The 27,993-nt window shown below is 35.8% G+C and overlaps 2 protein-coding genes across 5 annotated transcripts; both read right to left on the bottom strand.

Moving 5' to 3' along the window:
• Window positions 1-3,392: 3,392 nt before the first annotated feature.
• On the bottom strand, window positions 3,393-8,182 carry LOC142539344 (protein TIFY 4B-like). Of its 4 annotated transcripts, none has more exons than XR_012818875.1 (9): window positions 7,824-8,181; window positions 7,568-7,728; window positions 7,270-7,403; window positions 6,605-6,695; window positions 6,253-6,415; window positions 5,936-6,001; window positions 5,024-5,084; window positions 4,723-4,930; window positions 3,393-3,777 (listed from the first exon to the last, which is right to left on the bottom strand). XR_012818875.1 is itself a non-coding variant. In XM_075644748.1 (9 exons), the coding sequence occupies exons 1-9, from the start codon at window positions 7,963-7,965 to the stop codon at window positions 3,743-3,745; spliced, it is 1,056 nt and encodes a 351-aa protein (XP_075500863.1). In that variant the 5' UTR covers window positions 7,966-8,180; the 3' UTR covers window positions 3,393-3,742. The 4 variants fall into 4 exon arrangements, 3 of the variants coding, with proteins under 3 accessions (XP_075500863.1, XP_075500862.1, XP_075500864.1); XM_075644748.1 differs by having other exon boundaries at window positions 4,723-4,925; window positions 7,824-8,180; XM_075644747.1 differs by having other exon boundaries at window positions 3,737-3,848; window positions 4,723-4,925; window positions 7,824-8,182.
• A 15,688-nt stretch (window positions 8,183-23,870) lies between these two features.
• LOC142539345 (VAN3-binding protein-like) lies at window positions 23,871-27,766 on the bottom strand. Its single transcript, XM_075644750.1, has 7 exons — window positions 27,304-27,766; window positions 26,990-27,115; window positions 24,970-25,414; window positions 24,638-24,865; window positions 24,478-24,527; window positions 24,341-24,398; window positions 23,871-24,250 (listed from the first exon to the last, which is right to left on the bottom strand). Exons 1-7 carry the CDS (start codon window positions 27,655-27,657, stop codon window positions 24,027-24,029), a joined length of 1,485 nt encoding a protein of 494 aa, XP_075500865.1. The 5' UTR covers window positions 27,658-27,766; the 3' UTR covers window positions 23,871-24,026.
• Between the last annotated feature and the right edge of the window lie 227 nt (window positions 27,767-27,993).

Here is a 27,993-nt window from a genome sequence, read left to right on the forward strand (position 1 = left end):
ATCATCTGGTCCACACAGGGTCTTCAGGCCGGGACTCGATCCCATAATGAACCAGATTATTTCCCCCGATCAACACCGAGGATAAGAAGGATTGGCCCTCAATCGCGTCCCAGGCCTGGGTGAAAGGGGGAAGGAGTTTGTAGTCTCGGGAAAGATCGGGTTGATCGGGAAGGGAAGATAAGAAACCGGTATCACACGCAAGGAGACTGGGGAGTTGTAAAAAGAAAAATTTGTTTTTCCATCCCTTCAGAGAGGAAAGGATGTCTATCAAAAATCGATATTTCATGCGGGCCATGAAAGAAAAGACCCTTTCGTTAAAGCGACATGAATAGAAGAAGTGAAAGATGGACGAACTAATTAATAAATTTTTCATACGGAATAGAATAAAGGTAGCTGCCATAATCCGAAAGGCATTGGGGTGGAGATGATTGATCGGGAGACCATAAAATCGGGCAACCCCCTCAAAGAAATGATGGACCGGAAAACGAAAACTACTCTTAAGTTGTTCTAGGAAAAAGGTCTGGAAGCCGGGATGATGGGTGTCCGGGTGGTCATTTAGCCCAGGAATTTTGATTTTGTAGTTAGAAGGGATAGAACCTAAGGATCTTATCTCCTCTAAGCTACCCGGACGAAGGGTAGAGGTCACAGTAGAGAACCACAAGGGCCCTGCTACTTTGTCCTTCCCCTTGCCAGAAACCCCAGTAGATCGGGAGGAAGAGGCTTTGGCTTGTTTTTTGGAAGGGGGTCGGGAAGAAAGAATAGGTAGATGTGCTCGGAAGTTGCGGAAGGGGTCGGGGAGTTATCCTCCGATAGACCCTTAGCGTTACGACCGGAGGTAGAAGAGGTGGAGTTAGACATGATGAAAAGAAGAGTATTTTAAAAAGACTTACTGAAAAGATGAGGGGAAGTGGTCACGGATAAACGTAGAAGTCACAGGAAACACGATTTGTACGTCGGAAAGCTTGAGAGGAAAAATTGCAAGAGTTTGGCCACCTTTTTGATTTTGAACGTGATTTTTGAAAATCTCCTATGCTACTATATATAGAGGGTAAAAAGTGATCTGGGTCGTCGATAGGAGGACACGTGGACATCTCAGATATGCCTCGAAAGTTGTGTCGGGTAGTCGAAAGGACAAGAGCGGGATTCGAGGCGCCATGATATTTATCTTCTCGGAATACGAAAAGTTCCTGACAACTTTAATGATAGGGCGTACGTCGGCACTGACAAATATGACCTCATCCTTATCATCTCGGGGAGACTAAACGACAAAATATCTCTCTCGACCGGGCACATAAGATTAATCGGGACAGCGAGTACGACTCTAGCCCGACTATTTAAGGAGGAAGTGATGATACCCCGGGATGTCCCGGGTCATGGATAGTACCCGGAACGTCCCGGGCCATGGAGATTGTGCGTGGAAGAGTGCCTGGGTCCGAAATATGGATTGCTCCGGATTGACAAGACGACAAACTGGACCGACATCCAAGTCATATGATTGCTTAGACGAAGAGAGCACGACTTGAAGAAATCATGGAGGGGCCAGTCAGTTGAGATGCCGGGCCATAGGAGCACCCGGGACATTATCTCCCCGGGACGTTGTATGCCCGGGCTCTCTTAAGAAACCCCGAGAAGCATTTTACCCAGGCTACTTCGATATGAGTGTCGCATTTAATACCGTCGATAAAGTAGGGTGTGCGCAGCCGACCTATCTCTGACACTAGTGCAAGTGGTTGATAAAATCAAGTAGGCTGGATGTGGCTAGTATGCGATTCGACATGTCAGAATAATAGGGTATAATCAGCCATCCTACTATAACTAATGCTCACACACAGAGAACGAGGTCATCATTGCATCCTCTACTATAAATACCAGGTTCTTTACTTGTATTTACTCTCTATTCATATATTGAATTCACACATTGAATGCTCTCATTTATTGTTCATTTACTTCCAGTCTTTACACCAATCGCACAGCCATCACTTGGCTACATTGGTTTTCTTGCTTGAGTTCCTCACTGACTTAAGCGTCGGAGTGGTCACGCCCGACACCCCTCCGGCGCCCATTCACGTGGTTAATTTCTTGCTCGCAGATCTCTCAAATCTCTCAGGAAGGAAGGAAGTTCAATCCAGACGTCCAACTCATATTTCCTCAACATCTTGATAGCAAATCCGGCAGAGTACCCGACCCGACTCGTCTATTTCACCCGGGTTGCATCAACAGGTATGGGGCAATTCTCGAAAACTAGAAAGCTGAAAATCGAACTTAAATTACTTCAAATTCGGAAGACCGATGGTGGAAGTTGCGGTGATCGGTTGGAAGTTGTGCAAAAATAGTGACGAATGATTTTCTGGTTGTTCCAAAACTTCACGAAATTGATATGAAAAGATAACTCTCATCGTGGGATTTTCAAATCCGGGCTCGGTTTGAAATTTTGGCTAGTGCATGTGTTGCTTTTAATTTTTGACAATTTGTGGTGATGATAAGGTCGATCAAAAGTATCAAAAATGATTGAAAATGAAATTGATAAAGAAGAAGACGCTGAGAAGGGGATATAATTTTTTAAATCGACAACTAACAATCAATAAACAGAAAAATTATTGCTTCTCTTATCTTGTGACAGGTTTGGGCTTGCTCTTACAGCATGTTCATTGGTGCGAGGATCTTGGTGTGACGAAGTTGGTTACACGACGGTGGGATGATGTTACATATATAATGTTGAAAAATTAATTGTTTGTTTCATTAAATATATGGATATTTAAACATAAAATAAAATTGCATATAATTGAAAATTTTTGAATGACACATAATTAAAACTTAAAAGCTTAAATAATTTTAAAAACATAATTAAGCGAATTTATAAGAGATTGAAAATATATAAGTTCCCAGCCGTTGGAGATCTCTATGCAATATTTTTTTTAAAAAAAATTTAGTGATTTTTCTATTTTTTAAAATTTTTAAAGGCTAACATACTTTTGACGATGGATCTACAATGACCAAATCATCTCATTCAATTTTTTTTTAATTATTTTTAAAAATGTTTTATCCTTAATTTTAATTTTTAAATTTTTTTATTAATTTTATTAATTAAAACGATCAAATTAATCTGGCTATTGGATCATCGATAGATTTTATTAAAATAATTAAAAAAAATGATACAGACGGGCTTCACCGCGCGATTCCAACCTGCATCATCGAACCAGGATTGCTCCTCGTGCGATTGATGGGGCGACAAATTAATTGCCCATTTGCCCTTATGGTATGCGCCCGAGTTATCAAGCTTATATATTGAAAAAGCATCACTGTACCATCGTAAATAGTGAATCGGACATGCGAGCACATCGAACACGACAAGTCGACAACACGATCAATTAGGCCATGTTAACACACACATACACACAAAAATACCATGTTTTATAAAGCTGCAGAATCATGCCAAAGATTACCGACACTTGCTCAAGTTTCTCAGCTAAAAGGACACTCAATTCAACTACCAAAGGAAATTAAACTAACTGGGATTTTGCTGAAAGGAAGAGGCTAACTCCTACACCTATACTCGAACTACTTGTACAACAAGTTCGAATAAAGACATGACACTGGAACATTAGTGAACAACAGGGAAAAGGACAATGCCACGGATAGGGATTCAATTCCCAAATGAATCCTGAAGAGATCATATAATAACAGAATGAGATGGTTCTGTCATCATCACCATGTGAGAAAAAATAAGTAATCTGCCGGTAGTTCAGTCCAAACTAGTCCAGTTCAAGTTCTTGGTACCTGAAAAGCAACCGTTCATGATTCATCATTGATCTATCTGGTTTCTTTGGTTTCCTCCCTCTTCAAGTGTACTAACAAAAAAATCGTCAAAAGACTGCAATAACTAATGAAGACATAATTCAACTATGAGACATCACAAAAGGCAAGAAACAAAATTTGGTAGCCGAAACTGGATCTCTGTAGAAATGTTATTTCTTTTATATTTTTTCCTCCCTATTTCAGGGTATTTGAATAAAACAACAATAAAAGCATAATCATTCTTGAACAATTAACGGACTAACCAAGTATTGTACACCTGGACATACATGATCGGAATAGAAATCGAGCATAGCAATTTTCTATTTATAGAGTAGAAATTATCTCTGATAGTTGCCTCCTGAAAACAATTTCAGTACCCTCAACCACTAAAGTGATTTGCTCAACATAACAACAGCCAGAATGCGAAACTAACCTGAGCATGATTTAACCATTGGCCACTAGAATGAAAATTTCAGGTTTAATAGATATCAGATTCATGTATTCAATGTAGCAAAAGCAGCCCAAGTTTGCCCTAAATACTTAACAATTTTAATTAATAAGCAATGGTGGAACTTTAACAATAAGTCAAGAAGTTTGTATTTACATAGTTTCTTGATTTTTGTTAAATGATATTCCATCGTTCTTCGTGTGGGATGTCACCATCAAAGAAAGGATACAATGTCTTAAGCCACTGTAGGGATCTTTCTTACGTTCACTTTTTTTTTTTTTTTTGTCTTTGTTCTTTTTGAATTCCTGTTATTATCAATCAAGTTCAGGGAAAAATTTGGGCACATATTACACATAGAAGTTACAAACCACAAGAACAATACTGGAAAATGGCAACAAATTTTGGGAAATATGTACCGCAGGATTTAGATCGTCTAAATGAAAAATACAAGATGCAGATCTCATCTCAGTTATTCATACCAGAATAAGTATAAATATTCTGTATGAAATCGTTATCAACTGAACTGCTGCGTTTTGGGGTAGAAGGTGGCATGATTTGGGGCGGTGAGCATATGTCGCTTCCACTCAAGAGCTCATTTGTAATCTGATTACCCATTTGATGGTTAAAGTATATGTCCAGGCTTGAGCATGATACTATTCCTGCCTTCCTCTTGATTTTAAACCTTCACTTAACAGAGATATGAGGAACCAAATAGAAACTAGAAGCACTTAACACGTGTCTTGTTTGTAACACAGATAGCAACTTAATTATTTAAGATACCTGTCTTTTTTCTTCTCGAGATACCTTTGCACAGACGCCTTTCGGGTCAATGACTCTTCCACTGCTTAGAAAAGGAGATACATAAGAATGAAGTTTATTTGAAAATACACGACAGAGTTCTTATACTAATCTTATTTCAAAACAGACAAATTTGGTTCCCATAGATTATAAATTAGCCTCATCGCGGTAGAGAATCTTCCTCTCTAGGAATATAAATAGTGATTGTACAAGTATTTCCATATAATTAAAGCACACATATATTCTATTTGAAATCCATAATAGCACTGATGCAGTTTGTATGCATTATCGTAATCTAAAACACTAGTAAATAAGTTTCTCCAAACTAAATGACATATTATGCCTTATTTTGCAGTTAATATTTCTGAAGACAAAATAAAATGAAATCCCCAATTTATTATCTAAAAGAGGGTCCAGAATTGTACAGGAGAGTATTTGTCATTGCCAGTGAGATGAGTAACCAAGTAAGCTCGTCCGAGCACATTGGGATATGGTTGGCGTTTTTTAGATATGAGGAGCCATTGTAATCCAATTCCATTAAAATAAATGAATTATTTGCTGAATAAAAGATGGACACGAAAGTTAATCAAAATCTTTTGATCGTCTTTTTGTGCATTTCACTTTAACTTAGTTTACCCGACAGTTTCAGTCCTATGGATTGAATTGATGCATTGCTAGTCCATTCAAGGCGTCTTCGTCAATAAAAAAAATGGGTCCTTCAACATGAATATGATACTTTGCAGCTTTCAACCCACGAGTTAATGAAGTATGATAAGTTAGTGCGAATGTAGCCTAAAAGTATAAACCCCATATAAGGCTATTGCAAAAGTAATCCTCCGCAAATTCAGTCATTCTGATAGTTTTAGATAATTTTTAAAAATTAAAGCATTTTACCAGGGTTTTCTTCACGAGGCGTGTTACTTTCTTCCGCGAGAAATCGAGAACCGCCACTTGTTTTCACTGGAAAAAACATTTCAAAATACATAAATTACATTAATTCTATTGAAATAAGTTGTTTTCAAAATTGAATATACGTCCTCCATGAAATTCCTGGTCAATCACAATTAATATGATAAATTATACGAGTCATGAGACTGAACACCGCATGCAGGCATACTTCACGTGCATACAGAGAGAGAGAGACTACTTCAGGCGTCAATTAAAATTTTGATAGATAAGAAAGGCAATAGCACATTACATGGAACAATCACCTGTTTGCATAGACGGCAAGCGAATAACATTATAATCAGGACAAGCTTTGGCCTTGACAGCTTTTGAAAACCATGGTGAAGACTGCATCAAAACAGTGCCCTCAACTGGATGTTCTTGTGGAAAAAGCATCGGGCTTGCAGCGATATGCATTATTTCTTGTGCCTAAGACAGATACCATTATGGTGTAGGCCAGAAGATTTGTAAGCAGTTTAACCTCGCAAGTCAAACATAACTTGGGAAAGGAATATAACATAGTTGGCATACATATTCGGTAAAAAAGAGTAGTAAATATGCACAAGACTGGCCTCGATGTATTCTATTCTTCTAAAAGGGAAAAAATGGCTTCAATACCTTATCTAACGGCACATCTTCATACACATTCACCTCACCAGAGTAAAATATTGTCATCTGTCCTACTGTCATCTTTGTTGAAACTGTGGTTCTGGAAATGACGAAAAAACCCTATTTAGAAGAGATGTCAGACTTCAAGCCATGCCAACAGTTGCATTGAGTCGGATGAGAATGGTAACATGAAGCTATAGTATAGACAGTACTCAATTTATGGTGAAGTGCAAGACACGGGTAACAAATGCAATGGCAAGAGATTCAGTTAACTGAAAAAACCATGCTCCAAATATGATAAATCATGGTCGTATCAATCTCTCAAGCTGAAAATTTTAAACGGAATTAAAACAAATGAAAAGTGTTTATATTCAAGAATGCTAAGATAAGTCGGTAATAGCAATTAACAATAATAAATGTAAGCAATGTGGAATGCTTATTCGTTGACAGGATGCCACAAATAATTCAATTCAAGAAAAAAATGTTATATAATACAAGTAAAATCCTCATGAAATATTTCTTCAATTTGAACTTTCTAAAAGAATTATTAATGAAAGTAAAGGACGGCTGCAGTAGATTATCCATAGGTGTACGCACGCATTAATGTCCGTCATATCATATATAAAATTATATAACTTTTGGATCTAAAGCATACATCAAAGAACAATAATAACCTAGTGAAAGCAGAGCTATCATCGGCGGCAGCAAAGCCACCGGAAGCATCTTCTTTATCCACATCCTTTCTACGGTATGGTGCGGCATCCAGCGCCAATGCGGAATCTGCATCACGGCATGCCCCTTGGGGAACCTACAGTTGTTTAGTTAGTTTAATAACTTAATCAGTGCTAAATACTGTTTTAAACAGCGTCACTGAAACCGATACAGAGCATGTGCCGAATCTTTTATTTTTCTATTCCAAACAAACACATGATAATGCTAACAATAAAATAATCATACGGATAGATTACGCACACTTTCAGAAGCAATCGTGTTATTATGAAGCTTATTAGGGCGGGAAATACGGAGCTTCTTGCGAAAATCAGCATCGCAATCCGCCGGCGTTTCCAGCAGAGCCTTCAGCATTATCACCTGCTGAATTGCCTGTGACTTGTTCCACGACGGTCTCCTCATCCCTGCGTCAAAAAAAAAATCGTACAGAAATTAACTCGTCAAAACAAGATCGCGCTTCTGCTTCTTAATAACTTCAATTTTACTGAATCTCAGCAACCTTTCTCCTTCAGGTACCGGCGGCAGTCCTCACGAGTAACCTGAGCGATGTCATCTTCGGTGAGCTGCTGAAGCGGCTTGTCGAGAGGAGACTTTGCTACAGCAACTTCCTCGTGCGGGACGGAGCCAGACTCCGGTATCATCTGCCGAATTTCGAGATCGTACGCAAGATCTTTAGCTTAGGGAGGAAATTTGGTTCAAATTGGGGTCTTCCATTGGCTGCAGCCGAGGAAGTTACGGCGCTAGCGCAGGTTACTTCTCAGTATTCGTCTGATGGTCGGTGGGGCCCCGGCGTCGCTGCTTTGTTGGGTGAGGACGATTTTTTAAAATTAAATAATAAAATACAACCCCAGGACGCCACGTAATACACTCCTGCCCCTGAGTTTTACTGCTACCGATGGATAATCCCTTTCTAAAATTGACGGTTTCGATTCCAATAAGATTTTTTAAAAATATGATCCTAACTGTTTAGATATAGTTTTGGTTCCGATTGCCAACGGTTTTGGCTCTGTTTTTTTTTTTTTTTTTTTTACGGCATATCAGATAAACATTTTAAAGTTTGTTATACTTGGCTCAAAAGAGGAATTTGTTGGAGCGATATCATTCAAGTACAATCTTCCTCACACAACATTTGAGAGAATGTTAATAGGAAAAATCGAATATATAATTATTAGTCAAACACTCACATATTTCGTCTACTCGGACACTTTTTAAAAATTGTTTTGGTTCTGATTTGATTATGGTGTGAGCCATTTTAATTGAAATTTGTTTTCTAATGTTTTAATGATTATAAAAATATATACAACGACACGACTTCTGGACTAATCAAATGTTAAAGTTAATTTATTTAAACAACAATTCATATGCAACCATCTCACGTTGTGATACAGAGCTCTATCTCGATCCGGTTCATGAAAAATATTATTTTTTACTATTATTTTCCTTTGTAAATACGGATCGGGTCAACTTATATCACAAAGATAAACTCGTAAGACCATGTAATAAGAGACTTATTCTGTTATTTGTAAAAACTTTGTCATGTCGGTTTATATGTTTGCTCGATTCATGCAACTCTAATTATTATTATAATAACAATAACACACATACTGATTATTTATAATATATCACATGCATTATAAATAATAAAAGATGATCGATAACCGAGCGCTATTTGATCTGTGAGAGCCACACGCGAATCTAAGTCCAAATAGGTAAATGCATGTATGTAAATATTGTAAGGCCCATGAGCAACCTATTTTGGGTTCTACAATCACAACCCTCATGATAGCCATGAAGCCCTACTCACATAACACACCACTCCTGACAGTGGAGTACGTGCATCCCTATGTCTCGAACCCAAGACTTCTGTCCAGGCTATAAGTATTTGGAGTAAAGAGACTTGGTACCAATCGAGACTTCTGTCCATGCCATAAGTACTTAGATTAAAGAGACTTGGTACCAATCGAGACCTGGGGAGGCACGTACTCCATTGCTATGTCTGGAGTTGTAAGGACCGTATATTGTATTATCGAACATCTTATGTGATTATCGATAATTTATGAAATTGTTATGTGATTATGTATTTGATGTATATCGTGACAATGAAATTGAGAAAATAAGTATTGAATATGAATTGACGTTGTAAGAGCTCGAGTGGAGAATCCGGACGCCAATACAATGCAAAATCAATATTGGGACAGAACTTGTGGCGCCCGAGCGGTAGAAAATGACCGCCCGAGCGCCAGTGTGGGAAAAATTGAGGCTCGGACAGAACATTCCGCGCCCGAGCGCGGTGTAAGTAGAACTCAGGGACAGAATGTCTCGCGCTCGGGCGCGAGAATTCTACCGCCCGAGCGCGAGAGCGGTGGGAAGATAAGAACAATTTTTGCTGTTCGTTTTCTTCATTTTCTTTCGGCGACTTCGAGAGACACGAGGGATTTTGATTTTCTTTCGTCCAAATCGACTTCGAAACGCTGTCTAAACGCGAAACAAATTATATATTTGTGAACGTCGCGTCAAGGGCTTCTGACTGAGGTAATTTTCTTCTAGTTCCAGCAGCTCGAAATATCAAAGTGCTGGAATAGCATGCATTTGAAGTTGAATTTCTGATATGTAGTAGAATAACCGACATGAAACTTGTATTCGAAGTCGGAAATGAATTATGATATGAATTTGATTTGATATGAATTTTTGAAGTTTCAAAATATATTTGAAACTCATATTGAGTATGTTATTGATGTAGATAAAGTGTAATATCAATATCTTCAGGCTACATCAACTGGAAACGAAGAATTGAGGTATGTTGCGACCGGATAACATACGACATGTATCTGTATTATATGATATATGTCGGATTGATTTGATTGATTGGAATGAGATTATGTGTCTATATGCCTTATTTGTCGATTTATGTGGCATACATGACATTGAGATTGAGATATCGGTGTATAAAATAAATGTTTTGTTAACACACATCATTTTATGCATACATCGATACATGACATGCACGTTGAGCTATGATCCTTGGATACCCTGATATGATTTGATTGGATTCTGGGGTTTGTGAATACAATCGCTATGCCGGTATTATATGACCCGTAAAGCATAGACAATTGTGGCCCCATATGATTGGATATGAGATTTGGGATTTGATGGCGCTTTGCCGACGCTATCATAGGAGTATCCCATATTGGCCGGTGTGCCAGCTCGAGCATTGATTTGATAGCGATTCGATTGGTTCTGACATGTGCTCAGTGGATGGGCATATTCCCTGATACCTCCACGACATACATGCATTGTATACCATATATCATTGTTTAGATATCTGTGGTATATATGATTGGTTGTTCCATACGGAGCTTTGCTCACCCCCAAGGGGGGCTGTTGTTGTCTTTGTGTGTGGACAATGGCAGGTACTCCAGGATATCAGGAGACCGGAGATGGTACTTCTGGAGGGAGCCACAGCTTGGGCTGAGGTTTTATGTTTTTGTCTTGTTCCCAGTATATATGTATATGTATCTATATATCGGGGCATGTCCCGAGAATATGAGTTGTTTGTATATGATTGATTATGACTTTGTGTGGGCATGTTTATGATATGAGATTAAATACTATTTTTAGTATTTAAATTATAGAAGAAATATTTCGGGCTCATTGTAAAGAAATTTTAAACTCGTTTTTCGCTGAAATTAGTTAATCCTAATCAGATTGCATTGTAATAACGATTAGGAGCTAAGGGCCCCTCAAGAGTTCTGTGAGTATGACTCCATGGCTAGGGTTGTGATTGCATGATCCAAAAGGGGTAGACCCATGGGTCTTAAAAATATAATATTACAAAAGTTTACAATAATTTACATGTCTTCAGTCTTCAAAACTCTTGATGATCTGGTCCCACCATCTTCAAATCTTAATGTCCCACTAAATCTAATATCTACATAAAATTTCAATGATACATTGTGATTAGGGATGTAATCGAGCCGAGCCGAGCCGAGCCGAACTCTTGAATGTTTGAGCTTGACTTGTTTATAATCGATCCGAGCTCGAGCTTTATTTAACAAATATATTCATGGCTCACGAGCTTATTCAAGCTTTTATCGAACTTAAACGAGCTCAATAAATATGAATTGTACATTTAAATATTCATTAAATTCATTAAAAGATAAATTATACATTTAGAAAAAAATATAATATTCTTATTAAAATTTGTTAATTTATTATAATAAATAAATTTAATAGATTTTTCTATATACTTCATAATTAATGTGTTAAATCAATAAATTAAATATTAAAATTATTATTTTTCATCTAAGATATTACTTATGAATTTACTAACGAACATGTTCACGAGCTAACGAGCCGAATATTGTAGAGCTTGAACTTGATTCGTTTATCTTAACGAGCCTTATTAAACGAGCTCAAACGAGCTTTTATCGAATCGTGCTTCGAATAGCTCACAAACGGTTTGGTTCATTTACATCCCTAATTATGATACAAGCTTAAGGGGAAGGAATATGACACAAACAGGTCTACTAAATAATTAAAACACAACAATGTAAAATATCATAACATACATATAGCAAATTGATCATGACCATCGGTCATCCTTTTAACATATAATATCATATATAAAAAACATGATATCAAATATAGTTAAATTATGTATTTTACAAAGGCAAAAACTTGTATGAGACGGTCTTACGGGTTGTATTTTGTGAGACAGATATCTTATTTGGGTCATCCATGACAAAATATTACTTTTTATGCTAAGAGTATTACTTTTTATTGTGAATCGGTAGGGTTGACCCGTCTCACAGATAAAGATTTGTAAGACCGTCTCACAAGATACCTACTCTCTTACAAATATGTCACTAACCGCCGTAATTAAAAATAAATTTAAATTAATAAACAACTTTATTTAATTATCCAAATTATTAATAATTATATTTATTTTAAAACAATTTTACTATAAATAATAAAAATCGTTTTTTTCAATTGTTTATTTTATAAGAAAATCACATGATTTTATTAAAAATAAATTTATCAAATTTTCATAAAATATCAACTCTAACACATTATTTTGGAAAATCATAAATCGCACGCGAGTTCAATTTTTTCGAGCCCAAGGATTACCGAGAACTATATCTGGAAACATGTGTTTCTGCCCTACTCGCTGCCCACCCATTACTCGAAATTTATCTGGTTACGCTGTCTTTGCGTGAAATAGCCTAACAATTTTTTTTCTTTAAAATAAATTCGGACCATCGCCACAACCCAAATGTGCACGGCAGCCACTACGCATAGCAAAAATATTTTTTTTTGTTTTTAAAAATTTCAGGTCATGCGATTTGTTTGGATTTCTTTGTTCAACTTGATTTAAACAATAAACAATTGAAGAGTAGGTTTTTTGTGAGACGGTCTCACGAATCTTTATCTGTGAGACGAGTCAATCTTATCGATATTCATAATAAAAAATAATACTCTTAGCATAAAAAGCAATATTTTTTCATGGATGACCCAAATAAGATATTCGTCTCACAAAATACGACCCGTGAGACCGTCTCACGCAAGTTTTTGTCACAATTGAATTAATCACACGATTGAGAAAACTATTTTTGATACTACATTTGGTGTATCATTTTTCATACCTAAGATGTAGTGGAAATTTAAAAATTTTCAAAAAAATTTCATTTGACAATCAAATTTTCTCAGGTTCAAATCTCATCTATACGATGATTAGAGTTTAATTACCTTGGCGTTCAAAAACGCTTGCACCAAACTACTCTAGGATTAACTTGTCATAATTTTTCTCAAAATCATGTTTCTACGTATATATAAACATGATAAATAATATGTGAAAGCGAATCGAGTGTTAGATCCGGCCATTGAATAATTTGAAACTTTTCTGATTTTCCTCATATTGATGTCTTCTAAGCACTCAACACTCTCTGTAGATGGTGTATATTTTTTCTTATAAGGTGTGTACTTAGGGACCTCAATCACTTCTATTTATAGGCGTTTCTCATACCATCAACGAGAAAAGTCGTGAGTATGAATGTCAAAAAAAGAGGCGCGTGTCTTCTCAATTGTCAAAAATTTGAGGCTGCATGTATTGTTCGTAAAAAATGGTAGGCTTCTTGGCCGTCGCCAATTCCTACACGATACTTCTTTTATTATGTGTCATATTTCTTAAATTCTCCCACTTGACACATATATCTCATTTACCATATGAGAAAATAAAATACATGAATTATGACGATAGGTCATCTAAAAACGATTATTATCTTCCATGTATCACAATGTATTATATATCTCAAATAACTTAATGAATAAACTCTATGTTTATTCGAGGTCCAACTTTATTGATATTTCTCGAATTAATGAATGTGTGCACAACAAATATGAGAAAATATCACATCGTAGTTTCATTAATTTGTTCTTACAACAAAATTACATAAAGGAACCAAGTCTCATTCTTTCTGTATGTTCCTTAAATTTCAATGGTGGCATACCTTTAGTCAAATGATCTGCAATCATCAATTCAGTGCTAATGTGCTCGATAAGTAACTTCTTATCTTTAATACGTTCTCGTATGGCTAAATACTTAGTGTCGATGTGCTTGCTTCGATTACCACTTTTGTTATTTTTAGCCATAAAAACAACAGCTGAATTGTCATAATATATTTTTAATGGCCTAGATATAGATTCCATGATTCTAAGCCTCGAAATGAAACTCTTTAATCATACATCATGTGAGGTTGCCTCAAAACAAGATACAAACTCAGCTTCCATAGTGGAAGTAGCAGTCAATGTCTGCTTTGCACTCCTCCAAGATACAGCTCCACCAGCTAGCATAAAAATATATCCTAAAATGGATTTTCGTGAATCAATGCAGCCATCGTAGTCTGAATCAGAGTAGCCAATTACTTCCAAATTCTCAGTTCGTCTGAACATAAGCATATAATATTTGGGCCATGGAATGTACCTCATTACTTTCTTTGCAGCTTTCCAGTGGTCTAAACCTCAATTACTCTGATATCTTCCCAACATCCCAACAACAAATGCAATGTTAGGTCTAGTGCAAACCCGAGCATACATAAAGCCCATCAGAAGCATAAGGAATGTTTTTCATTTGTCATTCTTTGGGCATTGGCTCAAATTGAATTTATCTCTTTCACAACGGGAGCTATACTTGGTGAACAACCTTTCATCCAATATCTCTCTAAAACTTTTTTGATATAGGTTTCTTGAGACAGACCTAGAATACCTTTAATTCGGTCTCTATGTATCTTAATGTCAATGACATAAGATGCATCACCCATATACTTCATATCAAAGTTTTTAGAGAGAAATTGTTTCAACTCATATAAAAAACCCTTATCATTATTTGCAAGTAATATATCATTCACGTATAGAATAATGAAACAAATCTTGCTCCCACTGACCTTCTGGTATATACATTGATCCATGGGATTCTCAACGAATCTGATGAAGAGATAACATCATGAAGTTTTAAATACCATTGACGGAATCTTGTTTCAATCCATATATAGATTTCTTAAGCTTACAAACCAATTGCTCACCATTACTAGAGAAGAATCATTCAGGTTGTTTCATATAAACCTCTTACTCTAGTTCTCCGTTGAGAAAAATTGTTTTCACATCCATTTATTGTAAATCTAAGTCAAAATGTACAACTAATGATAGAATGATACGAAAAAAATCTTTCTCAGATACATGAGAAAAAGTTTCCTTGTAGTCGATTCCTTCCTGCTGAGTGAATCTTTTAGCTACGAGTCTTGCTTTATACTTTTCAATATTGCCTAATGAGTCTTTTTTTTGTTTTGTAGATCCATTTACATCCAATGGCTTTTACAACATCGGGCAACTGAACAAGATCTCAAACTCCATTAAATGCCATAGAATTCATCTCTTCTTTCATAGCATTAAACCATAGTTTTGACTCATTACAACTCATGACTTGTGAAAACGTTTTAGGATCATTTTCGGCTCCGATGTTAAAGTCCGATTCTTGTAAATACACAACACAATTACTAGATATTGCTGATCTTCTTATTCTAGTATATCTCCTAAGGTTGTTTGGTTGATCAACAATTTCTTGTTGTTCTTCATTAACAATTTGATCTACTGGATTTCATCAGCGATTTGTGGAACTTCAGTAACTGGTTGTCTAACACTCATTTGGTCTTGAGGGATGTGAATAACGACCAATCTGTCATTTGAATAAGAGGGTTGTGCATTAATGTGATCATTCTAAAAAATTATGTCATGATCACTACCATTAATCAAGTCATTTTCAAGAAATTTTGCATTTCTTGACTCCACAATTCTATTGTTGTGAGATGGACAAAAGAATCTCTACCATTTGGATTTTTCGGCATACCCAATGAAATATCCACTTATAGTTCTTGGGTCTAGTTTCTTTTCATGTGTGTTGTAAACTCTTATTTCAGAAGGACAATCTCAAACGCGTATATGTTGCAAACTCGGTTTCCAACCTTTTAAAAACTCAAATGGCGTCTTTGGGACATCCTTAGTTGGAACTCGATTTAATATATACACAGCTGTCTTAAAAGCTTCAGCCCACAAGGCTTTAGGAAGTTTGGAGCTACTTAACATGCTCCTCACCATGTCCAATAATGTTCGGTTTCTCCTCTCAGCTACGCCATTTTGGTCCGGAGAACCAGGCATAGTATATTGGGCAACAATGTCATGTTCTTGGAGAAACTTCGCAAACGGACCAGGTGCCTGTCCATTCTCAGTGTATCTACCATAACATTCTCCACCTCTATCAGTTCTCACAATCTTAATATGTTTTCCACATTGCTTTTTCACTTCAGCCTTAGAAACCTTGAAGGCTTCTAGTGCTTCGTTTTTATTATGAAGTATGTAGGTATACATGTATCTTGAATAATCATCAATGAAGGAGATGAAGTATTTCGGACTTTGCATGTCCATATCAGGACAACAAATATCTGAATGTAAGATTTCTAATATTTCTGTACTCCTCTTGGCACCCTTTTTACACTCATTGGTTTACTTTCTCTTAATGCAGTCTACACAAGTCTCAAAATCAGTAAAATCTAAAATACTAAGTACTCTTTCATTCACTAATCTTTTAATAATCTCTATGGAGATGTGTCTTAATCTCCGATGCCATAGTATAGAGGAATCTTCATTTATAACACATCTTTTAATACCTCATTGAACATGCATAGTGATGTTATTATTTTGTAAAGAAATAGAGAAAAGACTATCAACCATTGTACCATTTCCAATATGATTTGGTTTATAAAACAAATTTATTGATTTATCCAAAAACTGAAAGAAATAACCAAGAGGTACAAAGTTTAAAACCGAAATTAAATTCCTAGAAAAACTAGGAACATAAAATGGTTTTTCCAATTTTAAAATAAAATCACTATCCAATATAAGGCAGCAAGTCCCAATAGCTTCCACATGTGAAGACATCTTGTTTCCTGAGTAGATGTTTCGCTCATTTTCTATTGGCTTCCTTAGGTTTTGCATACCATGCAAGGCATTTGTAACATGGATTGTAGAACCAGAATCAATCCACCATGTGTTATAAATCATATCAACCATATTAAATTCATAACAGATAAATAAAGTAGGAATACCTTTCTTTTCAAGCCAATCCTTAAATTTAATGCAATCCTTCTCGTGTGTCCCGTATTTTTACAGAAAAAACACTTGGATTCTTTCTTGATGTCAGGTTGGGGTTGAATTATTCATTTCCCTTTTCCCTTGACTTTGGCTTGTTTCTTAAATTTTCTTTGTGTAGTCATAAAGACATTATCATTTGTTTCCATCAACAACCTTCCTTCCTCTTGAACACACATGGTCATTAATTCATAATTGACCATTTATTCTTATGTCTGTTGTATGAAATTTTGAAGGGTCCATATTGCTGTGAAAGAGTGCATAAAATACAGTGCACAAGAAAAGTTTCAGACATTTCCACTTCAAGTGTCTTTAGTCGAGCCGCTATGTCCCACATCTTCATGATGTGCTGTCGCACACCTCTCACACTGGTGAGCCTTAATGAAGAAAATTACATAATTAAGATACTAAAAAGTTCTTTATCTGAAGACTGAAATTGTTCATCAATATACTTCATTAATTCTCTGACATTATTATGCTGATCGACAGAACCACGCATACCAGCAGAGATTTTGGTCTTTATGAACATTACGCATAGTCGATTAGATTGCTCTCATTTTTCATAAAGATCAACATCATCCGGAATGATGTTTTCAGTAATAGCAGATGGTTCGTCTTTCCGTATAGCATAATCAATATCTATCCACCCCAATTGAAGAAGATTTCTTTCTTTCCATATTTTACAGTTATCGTCCTTTAGTTCGGGAATATCACATTTCATATCAGAAAAACTCGCAGGTTGCATAACTGTACAAAATATCATATGTTTAAAATTTTGAGACAATATCATGTTTTACCTGTAATGCCCAGAAATTAATTATCGTAATCGAATATGATTATTGATTTTGAATTGATATGATTATAGACGGGTTATTCCGAGACCAGATTGGCCAAAGCATATGAAGGGTGCAATTTTTGGACAGAACTAGTGGCGTCCGAGCGGTAGAAAATGACCGTCCGAGCGCCAATGTTCAACAAGAACATGTTCGGGCAGAAGATGTGGCGCCCGGGCGGTAGATTGTGACTGCCCGAGCGCCAAGGGAAAGTGCTTGGACAGAGAGTGCCGCGCCCGAACGGTAAATTACCACCGCCCGAGCGCCGGCTGAAGTTTAAGAAAATGAGACACGTTTCCTTCAGCATGCAACGTGGGAGGTATATATATATATACATATATAGACGTATCATTCTTCACAAAACAAAAGAGAGAAACAAAGGAAAAGAACGAGAAAGCTTCAGAGAAACTTCGTGAAAAATCCTTACGCCTTTATATTTCAATCCGCCCGTTAGATTTTGAATATGACTTTAGTACTGGGTTCCTATCAACGTAGGCTACAACTGGACGTAAGTTTTACTACGTTTTGACATGCTTCGAAATTATGCTATTGTCAGAATTGAATAGGATTCATATATGATGTTCTTGTTATGTTAGACATCATATAATCGAAGTCAGATTGAGAAACGGACTGATTATGAAATTGTTATGATTTTCTGAGTATATTGATTTGAAATCGGACAGATTTGGATTATGAATGAGTTATAGACTATATCAGATATGAGTTATGATTTGTAATTGATGTCTGTTGATATGGTAGTGACGAGGAGACTGAAATTGTTCCGTTATGCCGATGATTTGAATTAAATCCAGATTAATCAGATTCAGTGTTGAATTGAGAATTGAATATTGATATTAGGATTCTCAATATATCGTTTCAGATTTACAGAGACAGTCTTCAGTTCAGAACTGATATTGCTACAGACCGAGACTACAAACGGAAGGTATAAGTCAATGTGGTATTGGGAGATCGACTTGAGTCAGTTTAGACTTAAGTTTCCCTAAATCACATACTTTACTTTATTGCATTGATATTGCATTGATTTGATTGATATACTTGTTCTCTTGATTTATAGATAGCAGGTATTAGAAGAGTATTCTTATGACAGAAGTGCCTGATAGTGGTGGGATCGCCACGGACACATTGTACGATGTCATAAGATGGTGTATTGGCGATAGTGCCAAAGTCTGTCACTGGATGTTTGGCTATCGATGAGGATAGAATGGTAGCTTCTTCTATTACTGGTAATCGGTACTGTATCGATGTGGATAGAATCGTAACTCTTCTATTACTGATGATCGATGTTATCTCGATGTGGATAGAATCAGAGTTTCTTCTATTACTGGTGATCGATACTATATCGATGTGGATAGAATTATAGCTTCTTCTATTACTGGTGATCGATACCATATCGACGTGAATAGAACTGGAGTCTTTTCTATTACTGTTGGTCGATATAAGAATGCCAACTTCTGAAAAACCGGGATCCCTAGACTAGGATTGAGTCTAGTCTAAATTGTGTAGCTACGAGTATAGTCGACAGTTTGATATTACTTATGTTTCAGATTTTGATACATATTGCTGTTACCTGTTACATGCTTTATATTTGTTTATATGATTGCATGTTTCGTTGATTTATACTGGGATTTATTCTCACCGGAGTTATTCGGCTGTTGTCTTGTCTGTATGTGTACATGACAACAGGTGGGACAGGTTCAGGGTTGAGGAGATGAAGAGAGATCGTGAATAGAGTGGAGATTCCGGACTTGGATTAGAGATAGGGTTGAACACTTGATATTAGCTGTTAAACCTTAGTTAAATAAATGTATGTGATACATGATTTGTACTTTTATATACTGAGATGTATATATGTTTTTATATCACTACGTTCCGCATTATTTAAAAAAAATTAATTAGACCTTGTTTATTATAATTGATTAATTAGTCCCAATGATGATTAAGAACATGATTAGCGTCTGGGTCCCCACATTACCAATGTAATTCATGTTTTAAAAAATCTATTTACATAAAATTTGCATGTGGCCTAAATTCTAATCAATAAAATTTTTCTGTAACTTTATGATAAAACTATCAAAATGTATTTTCCTTAACTCCAGTGGGTAAATTAAGACAAATACAATATTTTAACCTAATTAGTATAATACAAATATCTGTGGGGTAAAATTTATTATGTTTATATAATTAATTACAATTGATGTCCATTATGTGATCCAAATCCACTTAATGCATAATTTTTTTATAATTAAGGATGACGTGGCTATTCCTCAATTATTTAAAATTATACGGTTCACCGGACAAAATTTTGGTTTTAGTTTAATACTTTCTATAATAATTATTTAGTAACATAATCAACATTTTCCAAGAGTACTCACAGGAAAGATAGGTGGTGCTAAGACCCTTTAAATATCTAACTCCTAGTCAGAGCAACATTTCTCAAAGAGACCAGTGGCAAGTCAAGGCAGTTTAAATCGATCTATGAAGAACACCCTCAGATCATGTTTTCTTATGTCATCTTATAATTATTATTCACTTAATTATCAACATTTATGTGAATCTTTATAAGCCAAAATTTTTCATTAAATAACTTTATATTTACATTTTTACTTAATATGAACAAATACGTTCTCCACCAGTTTTTCTCTTCAATCAGAGTAATGATAAAGTGATGATTATATTTACGTTAAAATGTGGGTTCCTCATCAGTTTTTCTCTTTAATCAGAGTAGTGATAAAGTGAGGATATTATTTGTTCATTTGTGAACATCTAAAATATTTTATTTTATAATATTATATTCACATCTTACTTGATATGTTTATTTCAAATTATAAACAACTTAATATAATTTAATATGAACCTAATGTGAATATTGATGTACCAATTATTTGTTTTTAATATTATCTGCATTTTAAATTTCAAGAATAAATGCAAACATATTATTAAATTTGCATGTACACATCAAACAATTATCCATAATATTTGACATTATATCTAACATGCAAAAATAATTTCTAAACATGTATTAGAAATTACATCGAACTTGAAATTATTTTAATGTGTACAAATTATTTAACCAAATGCTATATGTATTAACGACAATTGGTTCAATTGTCAAATTTATGTAGGTCTCTTTCAACATTAATTGATACCAATAATATATATACACATTAATTATTATTATTATTAAAATAATAATAATAATAATAAATAAATAATTTGACCAAATGGTCACCGACACTTTGGAAGAAATTTGAAAAACGTGTGGGCTCCTTTATATTAATTTGCATGTGTTTGTCTAAATGATTGATTAATATAATCATGTCATTCAATTGCATCATTCTTCAAGCTTTCTTCTACAACTTCTTCGTAAATGTTTTGCTCTCAAAAAAATTTCCCATCTACAATTTCTCATCGTAAAAAAAATTTTAGAAAGCAAATCTACAATTTTTGAGATTTCAAAGAAGAACTTCAAGGTGCAACCGAGAACAAATTTTCAGGTAAGTTTCTTAATATTATTATATCCAAATTTTCATTTTTACGTAAACTTTCAGAAATTCCAAACTTTCATTTTTATGTAAATTTTCATAAATCAATTTCTTAAAGTTCATGATATCCGATCTTCAAGCTTCTTACACAAATTTCAGAAAGAAATTTTTCAAAGTTTTATGTTATCGGATAAATGAAAACAAATTTTCAAGGCAGAGGTAACACGGCTCTGATACCAAATGTCAGAAATTTTATCAAAATCATGTTTTCACGTATATATAAACATGATAAATAATATGCGGAAGCGAATCGAGTGTTACCTCCGGCCATTGAATAATTTGAAACTTTTCTGCTTTCCTCCGATTGATATCTTCTAAGCACTCAACACTCTCTGTAGATGGTGTATATTTTTTCTTATGAGTTGTGTGCTTAGGGACCTCGATCACATCTATTTATAGGCGTTTCTCATACCATCAATGAGAAAAGTCGTGAGTATGAATGTCAAAAGAAGAGGCGCATGCCGTCTCAATTGTCAAAAATTTGAGGCCTCATGTATTGTTTGTCAAAAATGGTAGGTTTCTTGGTCGTCGTCAATTCCTACACGATACTTCTTTTAATATGTATCATATTTCTTACATAACGTGTGTAGTCCTTCTTGTAAATCCCTACGAACGATATACTAGAATAACCTTCGTTCTTCAATATCCAAGTTAGGCGAACGATTGAAGACTGGATTCCTCTTCTAATTCGCACTACAGAATATAGAAGAAATTTGTGTTAAGCCGCGATCGCAAGAAGATGGTATGATCACTGCGGCCGCTGCGTGGTGGTGGAAGTGGATCGGCTAAAATTCTTGTTCAAGAGACAAGGGTGGTCGAATTTTGAATTATGTGAAGGAGTGGGAAAATTCTAGCATCTAAATATGACATCTAACGTTATATTTATAGATTTCACAGATTGACTTATTCTAGGACTCAAAACTCATGTAAAACATTGTTGATCGTAATCTATATAATGGCAGCCTCCTTACCACAATTAACACATGAATTTGGAATCAAAAAATCTAAGTTTAGAACACATGTACATGCAATTTCGAAAATAATTATCATGGCCCTTGATTTTTCATTCCAAACATGCAATAAATCTTAATATGGTGTGGTGATGTTTTGAAGGAAAGAATAGGCGTGCCTTTGCGTATTTAACGCACGATTATCCGTTGACGATGGCGAAGAACGGGGCAAGAACCTTGGCTTGAAACTCCCTTGAAATTTTCGACTTATCTCTACCAATTTGTGATGTGTGTGTGCCATGAATATGGTGAGTTTGGGAGAGCAAAATTCTGATTTGAGGCGTAGGAAATTGTGAGGGTTTGAGGTGGTTTACATATTATATAATTAAATATTATACTAACAAGGCTTTAGGCCTATTAAGCATAAGTTTAGGCCCATTAGTGCTTGATTAGGATTTAACTAAAATATTAAAATAGTTTTGTTAAAGTAAGTTTGTGAATTTATTAGCCGGGTTGCTAAAAAATTCGTATTTTTGTTGAAAAACCAACACCGATAAAATTTACATCCCGGCGTATAAAATCACATCAAAACTCTTTATTTTCAAAAATATGCAAAACCATCAACCATATTTTAAATAATTAAAAACAATTATTTAATAAAAATATTTTACGTTTTTCAGCCCTCGGTCTCTGTTCTTCGATCACAACTTGAATAATCCTTTAAAAATACAGTTTTGTGCATAATGACAATTAAATCATATTTAACATATAATCATGCATGTCACATAACCAATTAAGCAATTAAATCAATTAATTACTTATTTTTCATATTCCCTAGATTTGCATGCAGTTGTGTTACGTCATCTTAATTTTTGGACCTTACAAGGAATTTGCGTTAAAATGAGATTGCCAGAAGATGGTAGGATCACTGCGGCCGCTGCGTGGTGGTGGAAGTGGATCGGCTAAAATTCATGTTCAAGAGACAAGGGTGGTCGAATTTTGAATTATGTAAGGAGTGGGAAAATTCTAGCATCTAAATATGACATCTAATGTACACCGGTGCCGCATTTATTTGTCATGGGCCGGTAGGATTGTATGCTTCGAACAAGTAACTGTATAAATATGATTTTTGCTACTCTTTCCCTATAAATAATTGAACACTTTTTACTCTACCGTTTGTTGTGTGAATCTGTGTGTTGTTCATACACCATTGCATTGCCATGTATCCTGGCAAATTATTCCCGCAGAATGACGTTGGTTCTCGCCTCTTGGTTAGTTGTTAAGTGAAGCCACGTTCTCCAGGCTTCTTCATTTGTGGTTGTTTGTTTCTCAGTAAATTGGTGCCCCAACTCTTCATAGCTTATGAACATTTCTTTCGCAGTTACCAATTATTGGCTTAACTATGGATCTCTATCTCCGTGAGTGTTGTGTACTTTCGCACGACATGTTATTTTCTGTAATATATTCGCCCCTACACAAGTTAATTCATGCTGAGCGATGTCCATTTTCAGAAAGTTGTTCATAACTACTAAAGGGAGGCAAAGGGGACAAAACATCAAATTACAAGGGGAGGCAAACAAGCCAAAGCATAATCCAGGGAGGATAATAAAAATACAAACCATAGTTATTTATCTTATATCCTACAAGTTTTTTTTGCCACTCAAGTAGCTATTTTTTTATTCCTTCTTTTCCTTTCAGACACAATTGACAGAAGCCGGGAGACACCTTGAGTCCACATCTCGTAATCTCTTGCATTTTTGCACTCGAATTCAACAACGCCACGTCCTTCCGTCTTTAGTCCAAAATATCGTCTCTGCTCTCCGTCCTCAAACAGATGCCTCCCTGGCCATGCTGGTATGTCTTTACAAACATCTAAAACCACATCTGCAGTGTTGTGAATCGCGTTGAGTAATACAGTAGTTTTTAGTTTAGCATGGGCTATAATTTAATATCATTGTGGGAGCAGAAACTTACTCTTCTTCTTTTTAGTGATGGTCTTTCCTACATATTTGCTCTTCATCTTCAGCATCACCTGCAAAACATTAATTAGATTGCAAAGACTAACGAAACTACGTACGCTTTATGAAAAAATGGAACCTGGATCAACTTACATTTCCACTTCGATGTATGTAAACTGAGACGATCTTCCAATGAAGATCACCTGCGACATCATATTCACTTATACGCATGAGTTGCTTACTTTAATTTCTACTAGTGCCTTTTATGTAGTTTTACTATTTTCATCCAAATAAAAGAGCAAGATGTCGGTACCAGTACGAGTTCTTTTGAGAAGCTCGCTACCTCGAGCCAGCAGTTCTTGATTACAAGCAGCAAGAAAATTCTCTTCAGGTACCAGTTCCTCACAGTAGCTTCCAGAATTGTTGCTGCTGCTGTTGGTCCCTGTGCCTAAACTGATCCCTTTTTCTATTGGTATAGCTGATGCAACGTTCCATACTTCTTTCAATGCCCTGGCTTTCAATGTCGCTACACCCCGCAAAGCTGTAAAGTGGGAATGGAATTTGGGTTTTAGAAAGATTGCTCGTGAAGTTTGAACCTTTTCATTTGATCATCTGAAACCTTGATTGTTGTTTCAAACTATTTACCTGTGGCTGCGGCAGCAGTGAGGGTTGATATATCGCCATGTGACCGGACATTCACAGCCGAACTAATTGCGGACATAAGGTGATCACGATCAGCTCCGATGTTCTCCGCAGCCTCCATACATTGTGCAGCCACCAGAGTGGCGGCTGAAGCCACCGCCATATCCGTTTTCGCCATCAGCTCATCCTTTTCCTTAGAAGACGCAGCTGCTGTCGCTGCTGCTATTGCCGCCACGGCCGCTGCCACTCCAGCTACAGCAACAGCAGCATGGAGCTGCGCGTTTCGGGTTCGAGTCTCTTCTTTCTTCTTCTCCCTCCTCTCCTTCAACCACCTTCCCACCGTCTTGCCACCTGGGGTGTTAACGCTACCTACACCTCCACCACCACCGTTGTAGCCGCTGCGGTTGCCCGTGAACAACGGTTGCAGCGTGTTGTTGGCACGTAAGTACTAAATAACATGGTTTTTTTGCCGTAGTCAGGAACTAAATTGAATGGTTATATATTTTTGACAAATTCAAGTCACATTTAGAAATTTGGTGCAAAATTCACAAGACTGTTGCAAAAATTCATTTGTTTTCCATTCTGAGGTAGCGAAGGTTATGTTGCGTTTTTGAGAGGACATTTCTCAACTTGTAAGCTAAGGAGCAATGTTGTCACTATCACTATATTACGGTTCTGGTTTCTTGTTATATTATGATACTGAACAAATTACCCTTTAAACCAACAACGTTACATTATAACATCAAAATATTCAGATCTCAAGTCTAAAAAACTAGAAAACTCCATTGGATCAATGTCTATCATGGGAATAACAAGTCAAGCTCGAGTCAAGGTATTAAAGTTTTTCAAGTTCATATCCTTACCCATTAAACTTGGAGTTTGAATTTACAGATGATTCAAAATAAATTATAAGTATAAGGAGGACAATGAAATCAAACTTAAGTACTGTGTACAAATGAAGAAACTTTGTGTACAGTGTGAATTGAAGTGTTCTGCAGATTGTAATGCTATATTTAGAGGATGATGTAGTAAATGTTGAGTGAGAGGCACTGATAAACTGAGATGAAAAGGGTTAAAAAGGATTCAGTTTCATCCAACTAGTATACAAGTGTAAGTCTGTGCCAATGCCTTCAAGTGAACTTAAACAAGAAAAAGAGAGAAACAATAAAATTTTTGCCACTTGTTCACCCAACCAGCTGTTACCAAACAGAGGAGTGTATGTGTATATGTATATGTATATTATTTATCTTTTTTACTTTATATTTTTCCTCTTTGTGGAATAAAGTGATACAAGAACTGTTCAAGTTTATGTAATTGGTTTTGCATGTGAAAAATCTTTTAGGGTGAAGTCAAAAAGGTGAGTGAGGAACGGCTAAAGCTAAAACATTTAAATGTAAAGAAAACAAAAGTTAATATCGAAAGTGACAAAAGTAGACTTATGTTTGCTCACTTTTCTGCAATATACATTGTGAAAGCTGAAACAATGCCTTAACCCCAATCAAACGTAGACCCCATCACACACTAATCATATATCACTACCAACTTGTGTTGTAGTAAATCAAGAATATAGCATCTGTCACACTCACACAGACCAAAAGAATAAATAAAATGATAAAATATTTTATCCTAAATTTTATTAATGATATTTTTATGCATGAGAATGATAAATTTTGATATTAAAAAAAAGTGCATGATGAGTAGGAAAAAAGTTGGTGTGTACGGGGAAAAAGTAAAGACCCGTCACTGATTAATAAACTAGATTTTGAAAGAACCAACAATTGACCATATGTATCTTGGGATTAAATTTTTTTGGAAAAAGACTCATTAATTCTAATGAATGACAGCTCGCAACTTCTGTTCGATTAAAACAAGGATTTTGTGGGAAAGAAACAAACACAGAAACTAAATATTTTTGAGAAAATAATAAAATGAACCCACGTTGCCAACATTCTACCAATGCGGAGAAATTCTTGGAAATATAGAAAAGGAGAGGACAAAAAAACATGAGAAATAATTAAGATACCTTAACTACATCTTCGTACTCGTCGGATGGAGATATTGGAGGGCTCTGATCAGTTTCTTCCGTCAGGCAACCGTTCAAAGGTCCGCTGCTATGAGAAAGCCTGCCCGATGTCAACGGTGATATTTCCTACATTTTTCAAGATTGTTTGAGAGAGAGAACTTTACTAAAAAATTTGTACAAAATTTCAAAAAAAAGAAGATAACAATTAATAACGTCATCCCTTCAACCGCCGGATATTTTACAAAACAAGAAAATAATTCAGATTATATTATTTCTTTAAGCTTCATGCATGCGAAGAATTCTGGAAAGCTTACAGATTGGGACATAATGCGGTCGAGTATGAGCTGAGAGGTAGCAGAAGAAGCAAAAGAGAAGGTGTTTCCTGAGAGCTTGGCGCCGGATTCTTGTTCTTCTCCGGCGATGTTTTCCGGTATGACACTGTTACCGTGTGCATTAACATTACTGCTTTTCTCAATGGAAAGCTTGTGAAACGTCAATGGCGGATTTGGAGGGGACAATGCTTTAGAAACTTGGAAAGCGGAGGAGCTCCAGGATCTTGAGAGGAACTCCATGGGACCTCTGGGGCTTTCCGGCAGATGGACTTCTTCGGCCGCCAGGCCCTTGTCCGCCCACAGCAAGTCCATTTTGCTCGTACTGTTGTTGTACATGCTAACGGGAAAATAGACGAATATTTTGGTTGCTTTTTGGAAACAATGTGCGTGTGAAAGGGTGACAGTGTGTGTGTTTTATAAGGAATTCTTGACTGGTCTTTGTGACTGAGCTTGGAAAATCCCGACTGAAAATACTCAATAATTTTTTTTTCCCTCGTCTCGAATATACAGAGTAGAATATTTTTTAAATACAACTCGTGAGACCGTCTCACACAAGTTTTTGCCAGATATATATATTTGTTTCATTTTTCGCACGATTAAAATTTTAATAACAAAATTGCTATTTTAGTCTTATTTTTCAAAACTTAGTCAATAAAATATATTAGTGAAAAA

Source organism: Primulina tabacum, chromosome 3, assembly GCF_025594145.1.
Source record: "Primulina tabacum isolate GXHZ01 chromosome 3, ASM2559414v2, whole genome shotgun sequence".
Classification (NCBI taxonomy): Eukaryota; Viridiplantae; Streptophyta; class Magnoliopsida; order Lamiales; family Gesneriaceae; genus Primulina; species Primulina tabacum.

Bases quoted from the DNA above. Each gene is read 5' to 3' on its own strand.
- LOC142539344 (XM_075644747.1), bottom strand. From the start codon at position 7,965: ATGATACCGGAGTCTGGCTCCGTCCCGCACGAGGAAGTTGCTGTAGCA. The intron at 5,085-5,935 runs GTAAAATGCTTT...TTTTCTAAGCAG, and splicing joins GCCTCGTGAAGAAAACCCTG to TGGAAGAGTCATTGACCCGA. The intron at 3,849-4,722 runs GTATGAATAACT...TTTTTTTGTTAG, and splicing joins GAATATTTATACTTATTCTG to TACACTTGAAGAGGGAGGAA.
- LOC142539345 (XM_075644750.1), bottom strand. From the start codon at position 27,657: ATGTACAACAACAGTACGAGCAAAATGGACTTGCTGTGGGCGGACAAG. The intron at 27,116-27,303 runs GTAAGCTTTCCA...TGAAAAATGTAG, and splicing joins ACCGCATTATGTCCCAATCT to GAAATATCACCGTTGACATC. The intron at 24,399-24,477 runs GTAAGTTGATCC...AATGTTTTGCAG, and splicing joins ACATACATCGAAGTGGAAAT to GTGATGCTGAAGATGAAGAG.